Below are 23,229 nucleotides of genomic sequence, written 5' to 3' on the forward strand. Positions count from 1 at the left end.
TGACATACACAAAAACACACCCATTATTCCTTTACAAAAGCTATTGTTGCAAAGGCCGGATGTGTACTAGCCTGTTTCAGCATGTCCCAACAACAAATAACTTAATTTTCTCCTATTTTTTTTAACACACGTAACACACAAAACAGTTCTTTTGTCCTCCTTCACAGTGTTTGCACACAAACAAATATACTATTTATTGGGTGGTCAGAGGGATTGGTGCATACCAGGCAGAGCTCAGCATTAGAGCAACAAAACTGTATGGTCACAAAGTTGTGAGGGGACAAGATCTGCTGCTTTGTATACATGCACCATTCTTAAATAATGTTGATCAGACAGGAAGGAATTGTTAAACGTTTTAGGCTATAGGTATGCAAGCTGTCCTGTTGCATGTTTAATGAGAAGACTGCAGTCATTTCTGTGTGTATGACTATTAGACTGAAACAGTGTTTCTGTTGAACAGAGTCAGTATCAAAATCCACCTTTCAGCCAATAAACAAAAGCCATAGGTGATAAAATACTTCAAAGCTTGCTTTCAACACAAGATCATAAGGACATCATGGATCTAGCTTAAATGTAAGTTATTTTCTGCAACGCCCTTGACCTCAATCAACTACAATTATTATTAAATTCTTACAGTTTCATTGTAAATGTTCTGTAATCACAATAACTCACTAGCCTTACCTGCACTTCCCAAACCATGCTTTACAAATGCTTAGTCAGGTGTTTTCCATGACTTATGGCTAATCATGCATGTGCAATCACTTTTCTTTTTATGCAATATCAAAGCACATCATATAGCCTGTACTACCAGGGCGCAAGTTGAGTACTTGTATCGGCGTTGTCACTACTTTGGGCATTCATAATCAGAGCCTGGGTCTGGAGCTGAACTGCCATTACTCCTGTCAATAATAACATTACTGTTGGAGCGCCGGTGGTCTGGTGGTCAGTGCACGCATCCCATGACACAGTAGGGGCTGTGGTCCTCCGGGCAGGCGGCAACAGGTTCGGGTCCGGCCTTTGGCTCCTTTCCCTCGGGTCATTCCCCACTTTTCTCTCTCCCAGATTGCTGACTCTGTCCACTGTCCTGTCTCGAGATAAAGGCATAAAAACCACAAAAATAATCCTTAAAAATAACATTACTGTCTTTCTTAGCTTACTCTTTTATTTACTCTTTTTAAGCACAGCCACTTCAAATTTAAGACTATTCCACTTAACACTTTATAATACGCATTGTGTTTTTTCTAGCCATTTTATTATTTATTTGTGTAAAGTAATGTTGGAGCAACCTGGCACCATGAATTTCCGTTGTGATTCAAGTTTTTAAATTTGATTTTATCTTATTTTATTTAATCTTATTTTATTTAATCTCATTTTAGTGCTAAGGTTAGTGCTAGCAGCTTAGCAGCCTTGCAACTGACTACTGAGTGTTGGATGAAGGCTGATCATTAAGAACTTCAAGATGTGTTACAATGTGTAAACATCAATCTATTCAGCCAGGCGTACAGTTACTGATAAACTATGTTTGTGTGTCTCCACAAATGTTAGTGCACATGTGAAAATAAATGAATAACTAACGTGAAGAAAAGTTGTTAATTAGTTCAAGAATCAGGGTAGTTGACTATTAATCATACTTCAAATTCCCTTCATGTGTAATGATGATGAAGGCTATGTTAATTATCGGAGTACCTGTTTCACTCACACGCATGCTTTACTGCATTACAGTGTGATTGAACAAAGCCCATGTTAGATCAGTGTTCATGTGTCAAACAAACATGACTCAGATTTTCCAGACATGAAACACCAAGGGCAACTTCAGTTAAATATTATAGTCGAAAACCATCTGTGCTTGTTTGAGTTCGAGCATGCAAGTGTAGTGCAACGTTCATCATCTGTGTGGATATACTGTTCAGTATGTGTGACGGCTGCCATTGTAAAGAATGTTTGAACATCCTATACCAGGGCATCCGCTTCCATGCTAGGCCCTGATATTTCTGTAAAGCACAGAGGATTGCCTGTTCAAACAAAGATTAGAGTTGTTAACTACGTAAGATGTAAAGGAGATTTAGCATTCCATCTCCTGGACGTCACCAAAGGCCAGTGTTTTCATCAGAAAAGGCAGACGGGTCAGACAGGATTTCCCCTCGTGGTAGCAGTTGACTACATAAACATAGACCTTAAAATAAAACATGTCGTCGGGGACAAGGTCACAGGAAACCCAGACAAAGCGTCTTTGACGTAGCATCTGAAAATACATTGCATTTCCCATCAATCACTACAGTTTTCCTCAGGAATGGCATTTTGCTTTGTTCTCAGAACTTCTTATTGGCACCACAAACCGACACATGTATGCAGAAAGGCCTATGTAATGATGAATTAGGGGAATGACATTTGGCTTGGATAAAGCGTTGAAAATTAGCCGGCAACATAACTCAAATGTGTTTCCCTTCTGACCACAGTTATCCAGAACAACTTGTTAATTCCTTAAATTACACTGTTTGCACAGTTTTTAAAAAAAAATGAATTCTTCATTTTAAAAATGTGTACGTTTATTTCCCCTAGTACTGAATAAAAAGAGTAAGTAAGTAAATACATGATGACAGATGAATGGGAATTATGTGCTCTTCCTGTTGCACTTTGATTCCTGTCCTTCCCGTATAATACTGTAAATTATTCTGTGGCATGCTTCCTTTCTTTGTGTAACAGATTAGTGGGAAAAGACACTTATAGTGGAGACAGAGGATAACAAAACAGCACGTATATAACTTGCGCTGTACTTCAGAGCTACATTCAAGTCCAAACTGTGTTTGGATAGTGTGATCTTGTTAGAAATACAGATATTGAAATAATGAAACATGATTTTGGTTTAACAGTGTAGGGTCGTGTAGTCTAACTTCATTATTTTGCTGCCATCTAGTGGTGTATCTTTGATAACGAGACAAAGCCACTAAAGCGGTGATACTCAACCTGAGGCTCTCGAGCAATATGTGGCTCATTTGGGACTAGTTTTGGCTCTATTAGGTCCTACTTTTAGAAGAAAAAAATCCAAAGTAAAAAAAGGGAAATATTGTCAGCAGAAATTATTCTTTGCAAGTCATGTCACTGTGTTTCCCACACATATTTTAGGAAAGAAAGAGGTTTTTTGATTGTGGCTCTTGCAGAAATATTTTTTGGTCAATGTGGCTCTTAAGTCTAACAAGGCTGAGTACCACTGGGATAAAAGCAATATGAAATCCTGAGTTTCTGTGATAATCACAAGTTTATGTTTATCTCATCTCATAAAATATAAATAAAATAAAAGTATAATAAAATATACTGTAGATGTATAGACGAATTGTGTTGTTTTATTTGCATCATTCTGTCCTCTTAGGAACCAGGATAAGGGATAACTTTGTCATAGAAAGCAACCTGACCTTAAATGGAGCTGTTTGTCTCTGTACTGGGAGAGGAGGAAGCCACTTAGACAACTATTTCCTTAATCAGAGAGGAAAAAACAAACCGACAGGCCAAGTATTTGGGGGAGTCAGAAGACAAGTGCTACAATTTTCAGCTGTGCTTCTTGACTTGCAACTTCTTGAACTATGGTATGGGATGGCTATATGGCTTACCCAAAACCTTTTCATTCCCTTTGTTGACTAAGATCAAGACGATAAATGCTGCCTTATAAGCTCCAGAATAACAAATTAGCAAGCTCTATAAAAGCATTGGAAACCATTTTCTTGTCAAAAAAATATAGTAACGTTTTGGATATGTAACTTCAGCAAACAACTATAACTCCCACACAGCGTTTAAAGTGTTGATAAAGTTGTGACATGGTAAATGGACTTGAGCTTGTATAGTGCTTTTCTAGTATTCTGACTACTCAAAGCGCTTTAACACTGCATGTCACATCTACACATTCACACACATTCACACACTGATGACAGTGGTTGCTATGTAGTGAGACCATCAGAAGTAACTAGTCCAATTCATACACGTTCATATGTAGCTGACAAAGCAGCGGGAGCAATTCAGGGTTAAGTGTCTTGCCCAAAGACACATCGTAGATCGAACCCTCAACCTTCAGGTTGAGAGATGACGACTCTACCAACTGAGCTTCAGCCGACATGAAACCCATTAGACTACATTAACCACATGTGAATTGTCTTTTGCTATAATTTTGACAGTGTCCTGCCATAACCTGTCAAAAACATGTGACATTGTAAATATTCAGGCCATTTGTCACATAAAGTGAATAAGGTGTGAACTCTTTATTAACTCTGTTACTGACGCCCTGCTCACCAGCTGGAACTTGAACCAGTCCCAGGACCAAGCACCTTGGATGGTCGTCTGCTTCGACATGTCACTCATCACAATCAACCTGTGAATTTCACTGTCACAGATCACTAACCATACAGAGTATTTTCACCTTTTCGACATCCTCTCAGCTTGGTGCTTCCTTGGCTTATTCAACACAACCCACATCTACACGGGCCCACTGGGTAGGTTTGTAGAGTAAGGGATGTGAACTAACCTGCTGCACTACTGATTCTCCTTCTGAGCATCCTTCTGAGATTGATCTGTCAGTGACCTCAGTGAACTCCTCTGCTCTTCATTCCCCAGACTCCACAGAAGCTGGCTGCCTGGACCTCTCCAATGTGCTGACCTGCAACATGGAGCTCAAGGAGGTTTTCGACAAGGCTACGGCTACTTCCCTTCGTCTGCACCAACCCTATGACTGTGCCATTCATCTCCTACCTTTTTCGTTGTCTCCCTAGGGATGACTGTAAGGCAAGGCAAGTCAAGGCAAGTTTATTTATATAGCACATTTCAACAACAAGGCAATTCAACATGTTTCACACAAGACATCAAAAGCATCATGACAGAGGAAAGAAAAGAAACATTAAAATAGAAAATGTAAAAATCACTGAAATGATTAAATCTGAAAATATGTTCAAATAAAAATAATTCAAATGAAATTAATTGAAATAAATATAAATAAAGTAAAAAATATAAAGAGTTAAAAGTTACAGTGCAGAGTTAAAATTTAAAATCTGTAAAAAGAGATACTGTACTCACTGTCACCACAGGAGCAGGAGGCCATGAGGAAGTGCATCTATGACGCCCTGGTTGTTGGGATCATCCAACCACCCTCGTCTTTGCTGGGGGTCTGTTTTTTCTTCATGGACAAGGACATATCACATTGACCCTGCATAGACTAACAAAGTCCACTCAAAATGCAGCAGCAGTTACAGGTCTGGTAACATTTTATCATCCCAACTTGCCACATACCAACAATTTGTCACCACTCTTAGCATTTGATACTGAAGCACGGGGTGTCCACACATAACCTTACAACTTGTATTAACGTTTTGGTTTCATGGCACATGAACCTCAGTCTCCTGAGCGAAAGTCCATCCATCCACCTCCTGAGTCACAAGAGGATGATGAGTAATTGTCAGTCATGTGATGAGTTGCGAATGAGATGGACTGGTTTGTATATTTGGAGAGGCACAACCCTCTTTTAATGAATGTCTTGCATTGATGTATTAAGAATAAACGGTGAAAAAGTAACTAATACTCAGAGTATTTTTTGAGAAGAATACTTTTTACTCTCACTTACTTACCTCTCAGAGTAGAGTCCCAGAGGCTGGCCCCTTGCTACAAGGGAGCACTTCCATTTCTCCAAGATCATCAAACTGTTTGCTGTTTGCCTTCAGCTGCCCCTGGACTATGAGGATCCACATAAACTTAAAATATTAATGGATGAAGAACTGAGTGACGTCTGTTACTCCAGGGGCCTTTGGAAGCCCATTGACGGCGGTCGCCTTGCTGGAAATGCTGTCTCACCCTAACTATCAGTCAAAGTAACAACAGGTTAAGAGCTCAAGCTAAAAAAAAAAAACAGTTATCCCGCTGTTGCCTGTCAGTCGGGCCAGCTACGCACCTTATTGTGAATAATGCTTATCCTTATAAAATCAAAAAGTTATCAAAAATCTCACCCACATACAATATGTGCCTATACAGACAATTTTGTATTTTGAACCCAGACTGTAAACATGTTCATTTCTGCTGTGAAAACTGTTTGTTTGTAATGGGTGTGTATATGATTTCCAATGCTTCTTCAACCAGACTCAAGTGGACACTTTTTTTTACGCTGGAGGTTGCCACTTGGGATTCACCCCAACTTCCACGTAAAGCAAATTCCTTTCATCGTAATGAGGGCATGCTTTTGATGGTATTGGTTGAATGAATAATTGAATGAAGAAATTAATGGGGCTAAAGACTTTGAACAATATAGACATTATCATTCCTACCTTCTAATACTAGATGTGATGACAGCTTGTAATAAAGTAATTTGTTACACTTACACCTTTATCGCTACCTTGTTACATTAAAGTTTGGCTTAATATTAAAGGTTTCATGTCCTTCGTCACGTTTTGTGGAAGACCACTAATTCATTCTCTGAGACTTGAAGCTGTGAAGCTTAAAAGTGAAGGCTAAAACTCCAGAAAAACATCACGACAGATCATTAACCTCAGTGTACATCTTTATTTTTCCATGAATGACAAGATCAAATGAAGAGCTTTCAAATCTTCCATGATGCTGGATTTAACCTGTTGACACACTTGTACTTTACAATTTTGCCATGTATGCTTTCTTATATTTTATTGTTCCATCTTTACATAACTGGCCCAAATAACAATTTACAATTAGTAAGCGAGATATAAACAACTCTGATTATATTAATTCACACACCTCAAAACATCTAGAATAATCCACAGACACAGGGAGCATTCTTCAGCCCACCAGTCAATTCTGGTGTGTAGAATTGCAAATCCTGTTGATTGAATTTCACCAATTTCAGCCATGTCTTCAGATCGTTAACAACACTCTCTTTTGCCCTTTGCCTGTTCCTCTCTGTGTTCCTATCAGATGTTGGTCTTATTTGCTCTCTCACTTCAGCCTCATTTTTAAGCAAGTTGCTTATACTTTCTGCTTCAGCACAGTTGCCATAGGCCCACACTTTTATTTGACATGTTGTCAAACCAAACAGATTCCCACATGATCTGCAAGGATCCATTTGACCTCCTTTTGTCAGGCTAAAGGCCTGACACCTGATCAGCTCTTGGATTTGGAAGGTTCCATCAAAATAGTCCTTTTTGACCTTGTCTGGATTGTAGGTCATCACTGCATCGGCTACAAAAGGGTCCCAGGTGCTGAGACAGGAGGCAGCAACCATGATTCGCCCGGGAACACAGCCAGAGGTGGACATGGAGACTCCATAGTACCTGACTGAGTCTTGGATTGGTTTCTTTTGAGACACACAGATGGCGGAGGAGATCAGGTCGTTTGCTTTATCCTTCTTCAGATCAGAGATGACCTCTCGCAGGCTTTCTATTATGTCACTTTCCTTAGCTTCTTCAGTCAGGAAGACCTTCTGTCCAGTCAGGTGGATAATCTGCATACAATTACAAATATTATCACTAGTGACTGAGTCCTACTTCATTGTTGTAAAAGATGATATCAATTGATCATGTACTTGAGTTTCTTATTTAAAACTATATTCTTACCATGTCAAGCACACAGGAAAATGGACTCCTCTTTGGTAATTGAGTGAAATAGAAGACAAAAGGCTGAGGGTACAGGTTTTGTAACTCTTCCAGCATCTCACGGTCATTGACAATAACATGTGGGAGACATGGGGGACTGTGGATTTTTCCCAAGAAGAAGATGCTGTGAAGAACCTGTGATGAGAATAGTTTTTTTGTTTGTGTTTGTGTATCTGAAAAGCAGGATGTGTACAAAGCAACCTGGCCACATATCATGACAACATTTCTTATTTTCAAAAGTACATAACAGTCCTGCACAAGGTGAGTTTTCCCAACCAAGATTCTGTACCAGCATTGGATTCAACCAAGCATGTAAAGCCCTTGAACATCATTGTGTCTCTGCGCTTCATTTAAAATACATTTGTATTCACAAAGTTTTGGGAAAAAAAGGACTACAACTAGCCAAAACGAAATAAAACTAAACCATGGCCTAAGGGAATAATATGTTGATCATGGATAGAGTATCTTTTTAAAATTTCTATCTCATTTTAAATAGCCTATTCAAAACAACTCAACTCTCAAACAGCTTTCCCACAGATGATTGTCCTGGATCAAAACACATCAACCTATTTAGGAACAGCACATTAACACAAGTCATACCTCATCCACTAACACCGAAGGATGATCTGGACTGAGAAACACCATTTTGTTAATAATCTTGAAAGCACTCCCGGGGAAAAGGTCCTGTTTCAGAAATGTTTCTGCCCTGAAATAACATGCAGTGTTTTTAGGGCAGAAAAAGTCAAATGAAGAAATACAAAACTTGCTGACAGAAAACCAGTTGTCTCACCTCTTAATTTTGTCTGCAGACTTGTGATGTGTTGAGGTATAAAATATAACACATTACAACATTGACATATTCCAAAGACAACAGAAAATATAAAAGCATTGTACAATTTCACAAAGATGATATATGCAACTAAAGCGAATAAAAGCTCCTACTCACCATTGTAAGATACAATGAAATTACACGGAAAGAAGGAAAAGAAAACCTAAAACCCAAAACAGCAATCCTCCATCAGAATGGAAAAAACAGCTTTCTGTTTGTATACTCTTCTTTCTCTTACCTAATATCGGAGTCAGTCTCGGTATAAATGAAACTGTGCTCAACAGGAGTTAACGGGAAAAAAGGGTCCAAGCATTTCTCTCCGAGGGATGTGCAATGTTTTTTTTTCTCTTGAGTATGTAGCAGGAAGGAGGCAGCAACCATGATTCTTTTGATTTCTTTTGAGACACATAGATGGCGGAGGAGATCAGGTCGTTTGCTTTATCCTTCTTCAGATCAGAGATGACCTCTCGCAAGCTTTCTATTATGTCACTTTTCTTAGCTTCTTCAGTCAGGAAGACCTTCTGTCCAGTCAGGTGGATAATCTGCATACAATTACAAATATTATCACCAGTGACTGAGTCCTACTTCATTGTTGTAAAAGATGATATCAATTGATCATGTACTTGAGTTTCTTATTTAAAACTATATTCTTACCATGTCAAGCACACAGGAAAATGGACTCCTCTTTGGTAATTGAGTGAAATAGAAGACAAAAGGCTGAGGGTACAGGTTTTGTAACTCTTCCAGCATCTCACGGTCATTGACAATAACATGTGGGAGACATGGGGGACTGTGGATTTTTCCCAAGAAGAAGATGCTGTGAAGAACCTGTGATGAGAATAGTTTTTTTGTTTGTGTTTGTGTATCTGAAAAGCAGGATGTGTACAAAGCAACCTGGCCACATAGCATGACAACATAAATGAAACTGTGCTCAACAGGAGTTAACGGGAAAAAAGGGTCCAAGCATTTCTCTCCGAGGGATGTGCAATGTTTTTTTTCTCTTGAGTATGTAGCAGGAAGTGTGTACTTGAGTGTAGAGATAAAGTGGACTACTGTCCATAAAAGATTGCAGAAAAGTACAAAAAAAACTAAGCACCGTACATTCGCTGTCAAATATAAACTATATGACTATTAGTTTTTTGTTTTTAATTCAAACATCTTTTATTGAGCAATTAAATTGGACATACATTCAGCAATATGTTCATGGTTATTACAATTGTGCATGTAACCGTGATATTAATTGAAGCTCAGATATTTTTGATAGGCACAGAGGTCATTTTTAAATAAGGTAATTGACAGGATCCATAAAGTTACCTAGTGTCATGTTTTGTTTTTTACTCATTTATTTAGTATTTTTGTCTGTTCCTGTTTTATTTTGTACTTACCCTTGTCTCTGTCTTTCAGATCCTGCTCCTCAGGTTTTCCTGCCTTGAGCCTCCCTGCCCTGATTGTGCTCACCTGTATCCTGTTATCCCCTGATTGTCTGTGTGTATATATCCCTGTGTTTCCTCCCTCATGTTGCCAGTTTGTAGTGTGTTCCTGTGTGTCACCTTGTTCCAGCATTTTTCCTAGTAGACTTATAGTGATTTTGACTGTGCCTGCTCCCTTTGGATTTGTTTGCCTCAAAGATTTGCCATGCTTTTGATGGTATTGGTTGAATGAATAATTGAATGAAGAAATGAATGGGACTAAAGACTTTGAACAATATAGATATTATCATTCCTACCTTCTAATACTAGATGTGATGACAGCTTGTAATAAAGTAATTTGTTACACTTACACCTTTATCGCTACCTTGTTACATTAAAGTTTGGCTTAATATTAAAGGTTTCATGTCCTTCGTCATGTTTTGTGGAAGACCACTAATTCATTCTCTGAGACTTGAAGCTGTGAAGCTTAAAAGTGAAGGCTAAAACTCCAGAAAAACATCACGACAGATCATTAACGTCAGTGTACATCTTTATTTTTCCATGAATGACAAGATCAAATGAAGAGCTTTCAAATCTTCCATGATGCTGGATTTAACCTGTTGACACACTTGTACTTTACAATTTTGCCATGTATGCTTTCTTATATTTTATTGTTCCATCTTTACATAACTGGCCCAAATAACAATTTACAATTAGTAAGTGAGATATAAACAACTCTGATGCCATTAATTCACACACCTCAAAACATCTAGAATAATCCACAGACACATTTACAGGGAGCATTCTTCAGCCAACCAGTCACATCAAAAGAGGTCTATCGTGTTACCTTGAAATAAAGTATGAAAGTGTTGTGTCTATCATATTTAATATCCCATCATTTTCTCTATTCTCAGATTCAATTCCTGGTGGTGTGTAGAATTGTAAATCCTGTTGATTGAATTTCACCAATTTCAGCCATGTCTTCAGATCGTTAACAACACTCTCTTTTGCCCTTTGCCTGTTCCTCTCTGTGTTCCTATCAGATGTTGGTCTTATTTGCTCTCTCACTTCATCCTCATTTTTAAGCAAGTTGCTTATACTTTCTGCTTCAGCACAGTTGCCATAGGCCCACACTTTTATTTGACATGTTGTCAAACCAAACAGATTCCCACATGATCTGCAAGGATCCATTTGACCTTCTTTTGTCAGGCTGAAGGCCTGACACCTGATCAGCTCTTGGATTTGGAAGGTTCCATCAAAATAGTCCTTTTTGACCTTGTCTGGATTGTAGGTCATCACTGCATCGGCTACAAAAGAGTCCCAGGTGCTGAGACAGGAGGCAGCAACCATGATTCGCCCGGGAACACAGCCAGAGGTGGACATGGAGACTCCATAGTACCTGACTGAGTCTTGGACTGGTTTCTTTTGAGACACACAGATGGCGGAGGAGATCAGGTCGTTTGCTTTATCCTTCTTCAGATCAGAGATGACCTCTCGCAGGCTTTCTATTATGTCACTTTCCTTAGCTTCTTCAGTCAGGAAGACCTTCTGTCCAGTCAGGTGGATAATCTGCATACAATTACAAATATTATCACTAGTGACTGAGTCCTACTTCATTGTTGTAAAAGATGATATCAATTGATCATGTACTTGAGTTTCTTATTTAAAACTATATTCTTACCATGTCAAGCACACAGGAAAATGGACTCCTCTTTGGTAATTGAGTGAAATAGAAGACAAAAGGCTGAGGGTACAGGTTTTGTAACTCTTCCAGCATCTCACGGTCATTGACAATAACATGTGGGAGACATGGGGGACTGTGGATTTTTCCCAAGAAGAAGATGCTGTGAAGAACCTGTGATGAGAATAGTTTTTTTGTTTGTGTTTGTGTATCTGAAAAGCAGGATGTGTACAAAGCAACCTGGCCACATAGCATGACAACATTTCTTATTTTCAAAAGTACATAACAGTCCTGCACAAGGTGAGTTTTCCCAACCAAGATTCTGTACCAGCATTGGATTCAACCAAGCATGTAAAGCCCTTGAACATCATTGTGTCTCTGCGCTTCATTTAAAATACATTTGTATTCACAAAGTTTTGGGAAAAAAAGGACTACAACTAGCCAAAACAAAATAAAATACAAAACTTGCTGACAGAAAACCAGTTGTCTCACCTCTTAATTTTGTCTGCAGACTTGTGATGTGTTGAGGTATAAAATATAACACATTACAACATTGACATATTCCAAAGACAACAGAAAATATAAAAGCATTGTACAATTTCACAAAGATGATATATGCAACTAAAGCTAATAAAAGCTCCTACTCACCATTGTAAGATACAATGAAATTACACGGAAAGAAGGAAAAGAAAACCTAAAACCCAAAACAACAATCCTCCATCAGAATGGAAAAAACAGCTTTCTGTTTGTATACTCTTCTTTCTCTTACCTAATATCGGAGTCAGTCTCGGTATAAATGAAACTGTGCTCAACAGGAGTTAACGGGAAAAAAGGGTCCAAGCATTTCTCTCCGAGGGATGTGCAATGTTTTTTTTCTCTTGAGTATGTAGCAGGAAGTGTGTACTTGAGTGTAGAGATAAAGTGGACTACTGTCCATAAAAGATTGCAGAAAAGTACAAAAAAAACTAAGCACCGTACATTCGCTGTCAAATATAAACTATATGACTATTAGTTTTTTGTTTTTAATTCAAACATCTTTTATTGAGCAATTAAATTGGACATACATTCAGCAATATGTTCATGGTTATTACAATTGTGCATGTAACCGTGATATTAATTGAAGCTCAGATATTTTTGATAGGCACAGAGGTCATTTTTAAATAAGGTAATTGACAGGATCCATAAAGTTACCTAGTGTCATGTTTTGTTTTTTACTCATTTATTTAGTATTTTTGTCTGTTCCTGTTTTATTTTGTACTTACCCTTGTCTCTGTCTTTCAGATCCTGCTCCTCAGGTTTTCCTGCCTTGAGCCTCCCTGCCCTGATTGTGCTCACCTGTATCCTGTTATCCCCTGATTGTCTGTGTGTATATATCCCTGTGTTTCCTCCCTCATGTTGCCAGTTTGTAGTGTGTTCCTGTGTGTCACCTTGTTCCAGCATTTTTCCTAGTAGACTTATCGTGATTTTGACCGTGCCTGCCTTACTGTTTTGCATTTTGCCTGCTCCCTTTGGATTTATTTGCCTGAAGATTTGCCTGAAGTTTCTAATACAAAAAGTGATTCAAAACTAGGAGAATGCCACGATTAATTTTGTGCTGCAGTGCATTAATGTTAAGTGCATTAGTGTAAAGTGCAAAAGTGTTTCAAGCCTGCATCAGCACAGCCTGCATTATTATCTTGATATATCTATAGTAAAGCTTATATATGATAAAAATCTTTAAAAAAAAAAAAAAGAAAAGCTCAGGCGTCCAGGGGGAGCTTGTAGAAAAGTCGCTGCTTCGTCGGAGGAGGAAGAGGAGACGTCGGAGGTTTTAAGGCATATGATGCTTCTCCGTCCAGAAGGCCCAGAGAGGTCTGTTCCATGTTTTGCATTGTCTTTTTTACTTTTTGGCGGTCCTTCAGGACAGGCTCTGCTTGAGGTAAGTGGAAGAATATAGATTGACAGATGATGTTACTTAATTGTTTGGAAATTCCTTCACAGTTTCTTTTGAAAGCATGACCTTCGCTTTTACCCCTACAGCTCAGCAAAGACACCGACCTCGTCTGAGTTTTTCCAGGAATCCCTTCTTATTTGCTGTCACCAGCTCGTAATGTGCTTTGTCCAAACTCTTCCCTAAATCACTCTGCTTCACTTTTTCCCAGTCCTCGTAGGTCTACACAGAAAAAATATATATAAATAAAACGTAGTTAGAGCCATCGTTTGATCGGAAACCAGAGCCCTGCTTGCTTGTTGAAGCAACTAAACTGTAATGTCTCACCATTTTGCTGAAGGTCTCCCCTTTGTAATAGCACAGGGATGATGGATACTGTAAACCCTGAGTACAGAGCTGCGCCAGACTGGAAGCCACCTCATGCAGCTCCTCTTCATCGTAAGCATACAGCTTTCCATCCTCACAGATCATCAGAACAAGCTGCTCACAGGGGCATGAGGTTCTCTTCACTAAACCTACAACCTGCATCCTAACCTCATCAGGAAGATAGAACTTTCCCCAACCTTCCACGACTTCTTTTCTGTTAAAATAACTTGTGCCTTGGAGGCCACATATCATCCATTTGACATTAGCTGGATTACTAAGGGCCAGAGTTCTGTCTCCAAATGTGTCCACAAGATCTTTCCCCTGTTTTATATAGTCTTTATCTGGAAGACAAAAGGAGTTACAGAATGTGGACAAAAGCATTATCTACATAAGGTTACATTGTGTGACCAAAGGTTGTGTATAGTATAGTCCACCTCTTGCTTTGCTTCTTTGCAGGAACTGAAGTACATAATGTGCCCTGCAAGGTAGAAAACAGAAATCCATAGCTCAAAGAGGAGCTGATACTTACAGCAGTATAAACAGAGTCATTATTAGAAGAATATGCTTCAGGTCACAACAATTACCGGTTTACTTTTAAACAGCTTTTAAATAATTAAAGTACTCAATAGGACTCAACACCTTACTTCTCAGCATATCATTGCTCGTTTAAGAGCACCTATAATAAACAAAGAAAGAAAACTGCTTCTTACGAGATGTCAACTGGAAAATCTGCCATCCTGGCCTTCTGTCTCCTAGAAAAAAAAAGTTTATATTATCAAAAAAAAAAAAGGTTGAAAATATTTAAGGTTTGACCTGTTGGCCTATGGTTTAAAATACACACTGTTTTCCTTTCTTTCCCAATGTCCACTACATGGCAATAACCACAAACACACACACACACACAAACACACAATTATTTTTAAACAAAAAACATTTTTTTGGTTGAACAATGAAAAATATAGATATAGTGTATATCAGTCAATTCTTAAAAAAAAAAGATGCTAATGTGGATGTTGTCTGGCATTAGCATTGTCAAAAAGTCTAAAGTTCATGAGACAATTTGAGGTTTTATGTATTACTTATAGCAGGAGTGACTTGCTTCTCTTTTGTTTGGACTTTGGGCAGCTATGACAAAGACATGGATACAAAAGGTGTTCAATTTTGCAGATAGGTGAGTTGTGAGAAGATGACAGATTCTAAATTAAGCTTCAAAATGTGACCTTTTTTTCAAAGTCTAGAATAGCACAACAATTGATGATTTTATAATCTAAGCCCAGAAATGTTAACTACTGCATCTAGGCTTACACATAATTTAGGATTGCTTGATTAGCCTATTTCTACTACTAATCCATTAATCATTTCTCTACACAGTTTTGTCAAGTTATCATTATCACACATAACACGTCATTGTTTTATAAATTACCACGTTGTTATTAGAAATCATTTTAATCGGATCAATAGGCTAGTATCTGTAACTTATTATTATTCTTTTCTATAGTCCCTCAATTAAACAACTTTTATAAGCAAGGGGATGAGCCGGCCGGCCCATCTATGTAAACAAAGTAGATACGGCTCAGACAACATCACAGACAGGGGGACTCGGGTGTCACACTCATTGTAGACTGCAGTCATGACTCACAGAGATATTTACAGAGGACATACTGGATTTCTGCTATATTTACAGTATGTATAAAATGTCGCAAATTCAGCCTTTGAGACCAAATTTTAATTGAGGAACATCTCTGTAAAGAAGTGTTGCCAGTTTGTGTCAAAAGTACAGTTGAGCTCAATACATGACAGTAATGTGAAGGCTGAAACTGATTTGATGTGTTACATTAACGCTCACTGGACTTATATGTTTTCTGTTTACATTGCACTCTGTTTTAGACTGCAAATCATGCACATATCTGCACAACTGCACAGCTCCTCAACATCAAAGTCAGAATAAAGACTCATTATAGTGATTTATAAGGGACTTTAACAGTGGATTTCTCAAAAAGTACACAGTAAAAATACTCCATAGTACCGGTACATGTAGTCTAAAAAGTATTAAGTATAGTCATATCAGAATCATGGTGTACTTATGGAAGAATTTGTTTTTACAAGACGTCAAAGTCAGAAATAAAGACTCTGTAATATGACATATAAGGGACTTGGACGGTGGATTTCTGAAAAAGTACTAAGTAAAAGTACTTCATAGTACATCTGCATGTAGGCTAAGAAGTACTAAGTCCAACCATATCAGAATCATTGTGTACTCATGGAAGAATTGTTTTTTACAAGACATCAAAGTCATAAAAAAAGACTCATTATAGTGCTTTATTATGGACTTTGACAGTGCAACTCAAAAAGTATACAGTAAAAGTACTCCATAGTACCGGTGCATGTAGTCTAAAAAGTACTTAGTCCAACCATATCAGAATCATTGTGTACTTATGGAAGAACATATTTTTTTGTATTTTTTTCCCAGGAAAACTGTTTTTTTTTAAATTGTGAACACCTTGTTTTGAAAAACAGAAGTTACCGCAAACTCGCAGTATTATTCTCAAACTAATTTCAACGACCTCCGAAGCTATTCCCTGAACAGTATTTTGTTTACTCCCGTTCCATACACGTATATCTATGGGGCGCCGATTGTAAAGTTGCGCACACTACAAATAACAACATTTCTCCACATTTAGCCCTAAAAAAATCACTTTTTATTCACATTTAGAGAAATATTTGTGAACTTTGTCATATTTACTTTTGTGAATAAAAATGTAAGATAATTTCATTGGCAAATATAAATGTTAAATACTATATCTAAATGTTGAATGTTTTATTTAAATGTTAAATGTTATATATAAATGTTAAAAATACATGTCCTGATTCTAAATATGTAGCTACGTTTCTAAACATTTAGTTTACACTCTAAATATTTAGCTTTGATCCTATATATTTAGCTAAGATTGTAAATATTTATAATCAAAGCTGAAGAATATAAACTAAATATTTAGCTAAGACTCTAAATATTTAGTGTTTTTTTTAGGGCTAAATGTGGAGAAATGTTGTTGTTATTTGTAGTGTGCGCAACTTTACAATCGGCGACCCATAGATGTCTCATAGCCAGTTTATGGTAAGACTTCGGCATTTATCACTTTTGCCTGGAAAAGGAGATTAATAACGGGGAAAAATTGCTATCTCTGGCTGTATCCGAACCACCAAGTATCTACTCAATCTGTCAGTAGACAGTAGACAGTACCTACTATCCGTGCTGTATACTGTTTAGTACCTACTATTCAGTAGGCGCGCACAGTAGGCAGATATTTGTTCCTACTTCATGTGATACATTCAGTATGAAGTGGCGTCATTTACGTTACCGGCCGCATTCACCCGTTTTTTTTTTGTTTTTTTGTTCAGCTTTATTCAAGAAGAGAAATGCGCACATACAGTCAGGTAAACAAAAAACAATATCACAATGTAAATCATTATGGTGAAGACCAGTTCGAAGACAGATGGTCTAAAAACAATGCTTTACATGCATTAATAAAAGAACTACCCCCATAGTCACCGTTAATGTTTTCGTAGTTCCAGGTTATGGCTTACTTCAAGGTTTAATCCAAAAGGCGACTGGACTTGGTTGAAGTTCTTGACGATGTTTGGCGTCCCAACAGAAAGGCTTCTCTAGTGAAGGAGGACGACTTGTGTAACACCACTCCCCCAGCCGCTGCTTTGAGTGCTCATAGAAGTATCTGCAAATATGAATCCAATACTAAAATGATAGAAAATGGGACTAATAACCTTGAATAAAAAGTAGACACAGCCTATTTTGTTTTTCACTTATTTATTTATTTTTACTTTTTTTTTAACAACTTTTTTTTTCTCATTCTCAATTATTATTTACAGAACGTGAGCGAATCTGAGGAGACCCATGATCAGCCATAATCTCTCACCTTTTCAACATGCATTGGGTTAGGTCTGAAGTAGGCTATTTGGGGGGAAATGGGTGAAATGTTAAAGAATCTGTTTTTTTTTTGTTTTTTTTTTACAAAAACAATACAATTACATAAAAGCAGCCAGATTAAACAAATGCAAGTCTAAAAATGTGTCTTTAACTGCTTTTTAAAGATGTTCACAGTGTCCAGACTTGTCAGATCCAGTGGGAGAACGGTCCAAAGCTTAGTGGCTACAACCCTAAAAGCTCAGTTGTTTGAGAGGTAATAAGGTGCAGCTAATTCTTTAAAGGTTTTGACTTGAAACAGGATGGTGTATCGGTCAGGATACAGAGTAAATGATGAGGAGACGTAGATGGTCTTAAACTGCCTTGTGGTCCAGCAGTGTTTATTCACTGACATCCAGTATTGTACATATATATGTTTAGTGTTCCGTCATTTACTCAACACTGGAAACACTGTTGGATATCCATACAAGGACAGCAGGAACATAACAGGTCAAATTTAACATACACTTTGTTGCAGAGTACAGCGAACTTGTAAGCTGCTGCTCTCATCTCTGACGACACACACTGAGGTAAAACTGTTCATGAGTTGCCACTGGTGAATACTGTCAGTCAACATCACTACATACCTGTCAAATGGTGAAACCTTAAAGGAACTGAGCACACAAAAGTGGCAAAGTGCTTGAAAGAACAAAAAAAGATGATGAAAGTGTGGTAGAAAAAAATGCTTCAGTCTTAAATGTGTCAGCATGTAGACTGAAAATTACAAAATTGATTTTTCTCACAATGTTAAAAGTTTCTGTTCCAACTTTTAAAACCTTTTTTTTAAATAATGTATTGGCATCTTTCATTCATGTTTTGTGAAAAAATAAAATTAGGAGAAAAAACTGAACCGTAATAGCTTATTCCCATAGGCTTGTTTTAAACACGAGTAGCCTGACAAACAGGGTTAGAAACATAGACTGTAAATAATTGGTAACAAATCATATCTCTGAATAAAAAAGTAGAAATCTCATATCCTGTTGTTGAACTTATTTCCCTGTGGTGCTCCCAGCATTTTGCATTTTGTACTAATATACTTTTATTCCGATATTTCACTCGGTCCATGATGTCAGCAGAAGCATGAGACGATAAAGTGGTTTTATACCTTAGCAGAGTACACATTGTAAATTAATCTAGCATCAAATAAAAATAACTAAGCTCTCCAGTAATTTAAGATTTCTAACGCCTTTTTTTTTTTAATCTCACCACATAGACCCAATGCGCATGCGTACCAATTAAGCGGAAGCCGTATGTGCGCCAGGCGGAAGCGCTGACGTCCTTTCTGCTCCGGGACTGCCATCATGGTGAGTTCGCCATGAGAGTTGTAGCATTTCTAAGTCGAATTCCTCTGAATATATGTTATCATTCTGGGACAAATGGTGTCATTAGTGTAGTTAACACATTAACAAGCGTATATACGACGTGGTAAATGAGTGAATGTTAATATATTTGAAGTTTTACTGCTGTACGGTCGTGTGTCGGCTATCCCCGTACAACAACGTGGTCCATGAGGCGTAAGGCCCTACGGAACATACTCGACAATGCTTTCAAGAAGTTGTTTAATTTTAATATATTTTGTCTTTAAGTCATTTAAATTCGTTACATTTTAATTCCTTTGGCCGGTAGATATCATAAATGGTAGCTATCTAGTCGAAGTTTGTATCAGCTGTGGCTTTGCAGTGCTCACACGCTACGGTGTTTTTAGCCGGCTATATTCAAAGCTTCAAAACTGACCTTTTTTTGAGTTACTGTGTGTATTGACGGTAGGTAAGTGTCTTTTTTATAACAGTGTCTGTTGTTGTTTTTCGTCAGGTGTTCAAGCGCTTCGTTGAGATCGGCCGTGTTTCCTACATCTCTTTCGGACCCCATGCTGGCAAGCTGGTGGCCATCGTAGATGTTATTGACCAAAACAGGGTGAGTGCCTTTATGTATTGTTGGATAATCAGTTTTCAACTTTATTTTTTTTTGGACTTGTCGGTAACAATTGTGTGATGTGTCCTGGTCTTTTCAGGCTCTTGTTGATGGACCCTGCACAGGCGTGAAGAGGCAATCAATGCCCTTCAAGTGCATGCAGCTCACAGACTATGTCATCAAAGTACCCCACAGGTAGGTGTTTGCAGGGATCAAATCTCAATTATCTTATGAAAGATTCCAGATCGAGAAGATTGAGTGGATAAGTTAGGGGTTTCCCTTACATTTAGCCCATGACTGATGCTGAAACAACTCCTGTATTACTGGAAACACCATGTGTACTGTATTAGTCTAAAGCAGTTAAAATATGTTTATGTATACAAAATATTCTGTTTTGTCATTAAAAGCAACTCATCCTTAAATGACAATGAACTGCAGTAAATGTTTAGAGTTGTCTTTCATTGTAAGCTTAGACTGATAAGTGTTCAGGCTTAAGAAATGTAAGTGCATGTTCATGCCACCGTGAATGACGTAGATCTTGTGTTAAGAAATGAAACCTGTGATGATATCCCCAAATAATGGACCTTAGAGTGCAGGGAGGAATATGGTGTCAACTTTTTCTATGGAAGATTGATGTAGTTTTATTAAATGCTGGAGCTTCTTATACCGTCCCTACTTACTGCATGTAATTGTTCACAGTGCTCGCCAGAAGTTTGTGAGGAGAGCCTGGGAGAAGGCCGGAGTCAACGAGAAGTGGGCACAAAGCAGCTGGGCCAAGAAGATCGAGGCAAAACAGAAGGTAAAAGCAAAGTTTGTCAATATCAATGAAACAGCAGGTCATCAGTGTCACGTGTTTACTGACAGTAGTACGCCTGGTGTTTTCAATATGGGTGAAGCAGACAGATATTGCATGTATGGTTAATTACACAGGAAATACTTACAAACCTTCAATGACTTTTGTTGTCAAAGTAGCTGAAGGTGGTGATGTAGTTAATTGTGTGAAGATGAAGATACTTGCCTGTACTACATTGCCTGTTGCAGACAGGTCTGTTGCGCCTCGCTGTTGATGTAAATGTTGTAGAAGTGAATGTTGGACGGACCTCCCTAGGCGGTTTGGATCCACGAGTTTGCACCCCTGAATATAGGATCAGTAGTAACAATTGTCTTTCAGCAGATATTTCAGTTTGTTTTTCAAATTGCAAATAGAGTTACGATTCTTCATAACATTTGGCAGAGGGTTTCCCTGAGTTGTAACTTTCACAGAAAGCTGACTGCCCTGTCAATGGGACAGAAGAGTTCAGAAAAGTCTATTGTCGAAGCTTCTCAGGAATCCCACAATGGTGGCATTTCATCGAACATTTTTTTGGTTGTTTGCTCTGGGAGGTCAGGGAGTGGTAGGGGAAACACTGCACAAAGTGTGTTTTGCTCTATACTGATTATTATTTAGCTCATACTGACAGAACATAACATGTTTTGTGTGATATATTAAGGAAGTAAAATGGGAAACCACACTAAATACATGATGCAGGTAATTTGAGAAAAATATTGGATGCGGTCTGCATTTTCCTTTCCTGGTGACTTCAAAGTGGAGAAAGTCTGAGATGCTTACTGCACTTCCTCAAAACAGTTTTCTCACCTCTGAACATGTGTATCTGTACTGCAGTTAGGTATAGACAAAATAGAACTCTGATATAGTTCAAAGTACTACCAATTTATGTCATTACATTGAACTGTATTTAGAATTTAACTGTCAGAAAAAAGTGTGCCCTGTTTGTTTCCCTCATTGTATTCTTATGGTTTTCTTGCAGAGGGCCAAAATGTCTGACTTTGACCGCTACAAGGTGATGAAGGCCAAGAGGATGGTAAGTAAATCACATAATTTAGCAGGTTCTTAAATGCTAGAGCAGTAGGCCAATAACCTTAACCATAACTATTCAGTAGGAAAAGACTTGGGGACTACTGATTTGGTTTGTAAACATTGAGGGCTCTCTGAAATCAGTTTTGATTTTTTTCAAGGTTCTGTTTTTTTTTCAGTTAAAAAAAACTTAACCAGAAATGGATGCAGCCATTAATTTTTTTCCAGTGAATTAGCTGATTCAGCCACACATTCTTAAACAAACTTGCTGCAGATGCATTTGTACTGGCCAATGTGTCACGTCAGAGCGCCCCCACAACAGTCTGTCAAACAGAGGAGCAGGAGAGAGAAGCAGCAGCAGCTACACAAAAAGACATTTTCTATGTGCTATTATTATTCAGGCATGTGGCAGATAGCCCCTCTGCAAGGAAAATACTTGCCAGATGGGAAATCTACCCACATTTGGCGCTTGGCAGGTGTCACTTGGGACCCTGCTCTCCATATAGTTTTTAGCTCAGGCGCTGTAGAAGACGCTTAGATTGGTAGGGGTGGATTTGTTACATAAATATTGTTGATTGCCTCTTGAGGCCATTTCTAAAATATATAGATGCAAAAATACTTCCTGTCTTGCTTTCTCAGGCAGACTTTTTTAATCTGGTTATAGACTGCTGTGTTGAATAGCATTGGAGCCTTTTCACAAATGGTTGACTAGATGGATACAGCAAATAGAAATTAATGAGGGGTCAGTTGGATTTAATTGTGCCAGTGGGTAAGCATTGACAAAAGATAATGTGGTTGTCAATTATCACTCTTGGGATGCAAATTAAAAGTGATTGAAAAACATTCAAGCTGCAGCATAACCCCCTTTTAATGATGCTTAATTTTAAATGGTTTATTAGTCTATATTCAATATTTTTTAATTAATACATTTATTCTTTTAATCCACAGAGGAACAAGATCATCAAGCACGAGGTGAAGAAGCTGCAGAAGGAGGCAGCAAAGAAGTGAAAAGTTTCACAAAATAAATCTCCTGTTCAATTGTTCATCAGTGTCTTCTCTTCTTTGTCTACTCAGCAACATGTTGAGGCTTATTTAGAAAAAATGTTCACTTCTGGTTTAATGTATATCATCATGAATACATGTAATGAATGGAAATACAAATTTCATGTAACATTATAAAACAGCATGTTATGGGTGCTGCAGCTGTGTTCAGCGTGCTGCATGTAGTCTGAAGTTGGTTGTTTCATTCAGGGCCCAGGAGCATTCACAAAGTACTAACCAAATTCTGAGTCAGGACATTTTGTAAGAGTTTCTCCTAAAAGTTAAGACTAGATCCTTGTAAAGATGAAAGTTATTCACATAGCATCTTGGCACTTACGAGAGCTCCTAAGGTATAACTCTGTTAGGAGTAGTGAGGAGGATGTCTAACAGGATTAAGAGTTTCTCAAGCTGAGGAGAAAAATGAAATGTTCTGCAACCACTACATGAAGAATATTGAATCATAGCTGGGCCGAACAGACACAAAGGATTTGAGCTGACAGTTCAATCCATCTATGACTTTTTTCAGTACAAAGTGAGAGATGCACGTTGCATTTCTCTACATGTGGTTTCCTCTACAGGTGCATCCCTAATGACACCTCTTCACATGCTGAAATAACTCGTGAAGAAACTGCTGAACAC

General features: G+C 38.0%; 3 protein-coding genes across 4 annotated transcripts; 1 reads left to right on the forward strand and 2 right to left on the reverse strand.

Annotated features, from left to right (window-relative positions):
* Positions 1-6,508: 6,508 nt before the first annotated feature.
* LOC132991438 (uncharacterized) lies at positions 6,509-8,750 on the reverse strand. The gene is made up of 3 exons (XM_061060215.1): positions 8,190-8,750; positions 7,551-7,724; positions 6,509-7,438 (listed from the first exon to the last, which is right to left on the reverse strand). The coding sequence occupies exons 1-3, from the start codon at positions 8,232-8,234 to the stop codon at positions 6,746-6,748; spliced, it is 912 nt and encodes a 303-aa protein (XP_060916198.1). The 5' UTR covers positions 8,235-8,750; the 3' UTR covers positions 6,509-6,745.
* A 1,609-nt stretch (positions 8,751-10,359) lies between these two features.
* Positions 10,360-17,490, reverse strand: LOC132991327 (uncharacterized). Of its 2 annotated transcripts, XM_061060068.1 has the most exons (8): positions 17,355-17,490; positions 14,515-14,556; positions 14,239-14,282; positions 13,766-14,145; positions 13,546-13,660; positions 13,392-13,417; positions 11,509-13,361; positions 10,360-11,396 (listed from the first exon to the last, which is right to left on the reverse strand). In XM_061060068.1, exons 2-7 carry the CDS (start codon positions 14,538-14,540, stop codon positions 13,248-13,250), a joined length of 705 nt encoding a protein of 234 aa, XP_060916051.1. In that variant the 5' UTR covers positions 14,541-14,556; positions 17,355-17,490; the 3' UTR covers positions 10,360-11,396; positions 11,509-13,247. The 2 variants fall into 2 exon arrangements, with proteins under 2 accessions (XP_060916051.1, XP_060916050.1); XM_061060067.1 differs by lacking the exons at positions 13,392-13,417; positions 13,546-13,660; positions 13,766-14,145; ... (1 more) ...; positions 14,515-14,556; positions 17,355-17,490 and having other exon boundaries at positions 11,509-13,233.
* A 1,800-nt stretch (positions 17,491-19,290) lies between these two features.
* Positions 19,291-22,592, forward strand: rpl14 (ribosomal protein L14). Its single transcript, XM_061060294.1, has 6 exons — positions 19,291-19,297; positions 19,573-19,697; positions 19,795-19,889; positions 20,394-20,493; positions 21,503-21,556; positions 22,498-22,592. The coding sequence occupies exons 1-6, from the start codon at positions 19,291-19,293 to the stop codon at positions 22,555-22,557; spliced, it is 441 nt and encodes a 146-aa protein (XP_060916277.1). The 3' UTR covers positions 22,558-22,592.
* The last annotated feature ends 637 nt before the right edge of the window (positions 22,593-23,229 follow it).

This window comes from Labrus mixtus, chromosome 16 (genome assembly GCF_963584025.1).
Source record: "Labrus mixtus chromosome 16, fLabMix1.1, whole genome shotgun sequence".
In the NCBI taxonomy this organism is placed as follows: Eukaryota; Metazoa; Chordata; class Actinopteri; order Labriformes; family Labridae; genus Labrus; species Labrus mixtus.

Coding starts and splice junctions, on each gene's coding strand:
- LOC132991438 (XM_061060215.1), bottom strand. CDS start 8,234: ATGGTGTTTCTCAGTCCAGATCATCCTTCGGTGTTAGTGGATGAG. Junction 7,725..8,189: donor CTTCGGTGTTAGTGGATGAG/GTATGACTTGTG, acceptor TTCTCATCACAG/GTTCTTCACAGCATCTTCTT. Junction 7,439..7,550: donor TTTCCTGTGTGCTTGACATG/GTAAGAATATAG, acceptor AATTGTATGCAG/ATTATCCACCTGACTGGACA.
- LOC132991327 (XM_061060067.1), bottom strand. CDS start 11,763: ATGCTATGTGGCCAGGTTGCTTTGTACACATCCTGCTTTTCAGATACA. Junction 11,397..11,508: donor TTTCCTGTGTGCTTGACATG/GTAAGAATATAG, acceptor AATTGTATGCAG/ATTATCCACCTGACTGGACA.
- rpl14 (XM_061060294.1), top strand. Junction 20,494..21,502: donor AGATCGAGGCAAAACAGAAG/GTAAAAGCAAAG, acceptor GTTTTCTTGCAG/AGGGCCAAAATGTCTGACTT. Junction 21,557..22,497: donor TGATGAAGGCCAAGAGGATG/GTAAGTAAATCA, acceptor TTTAATCCACAG/AGGAACAAGATCATCAAGCA.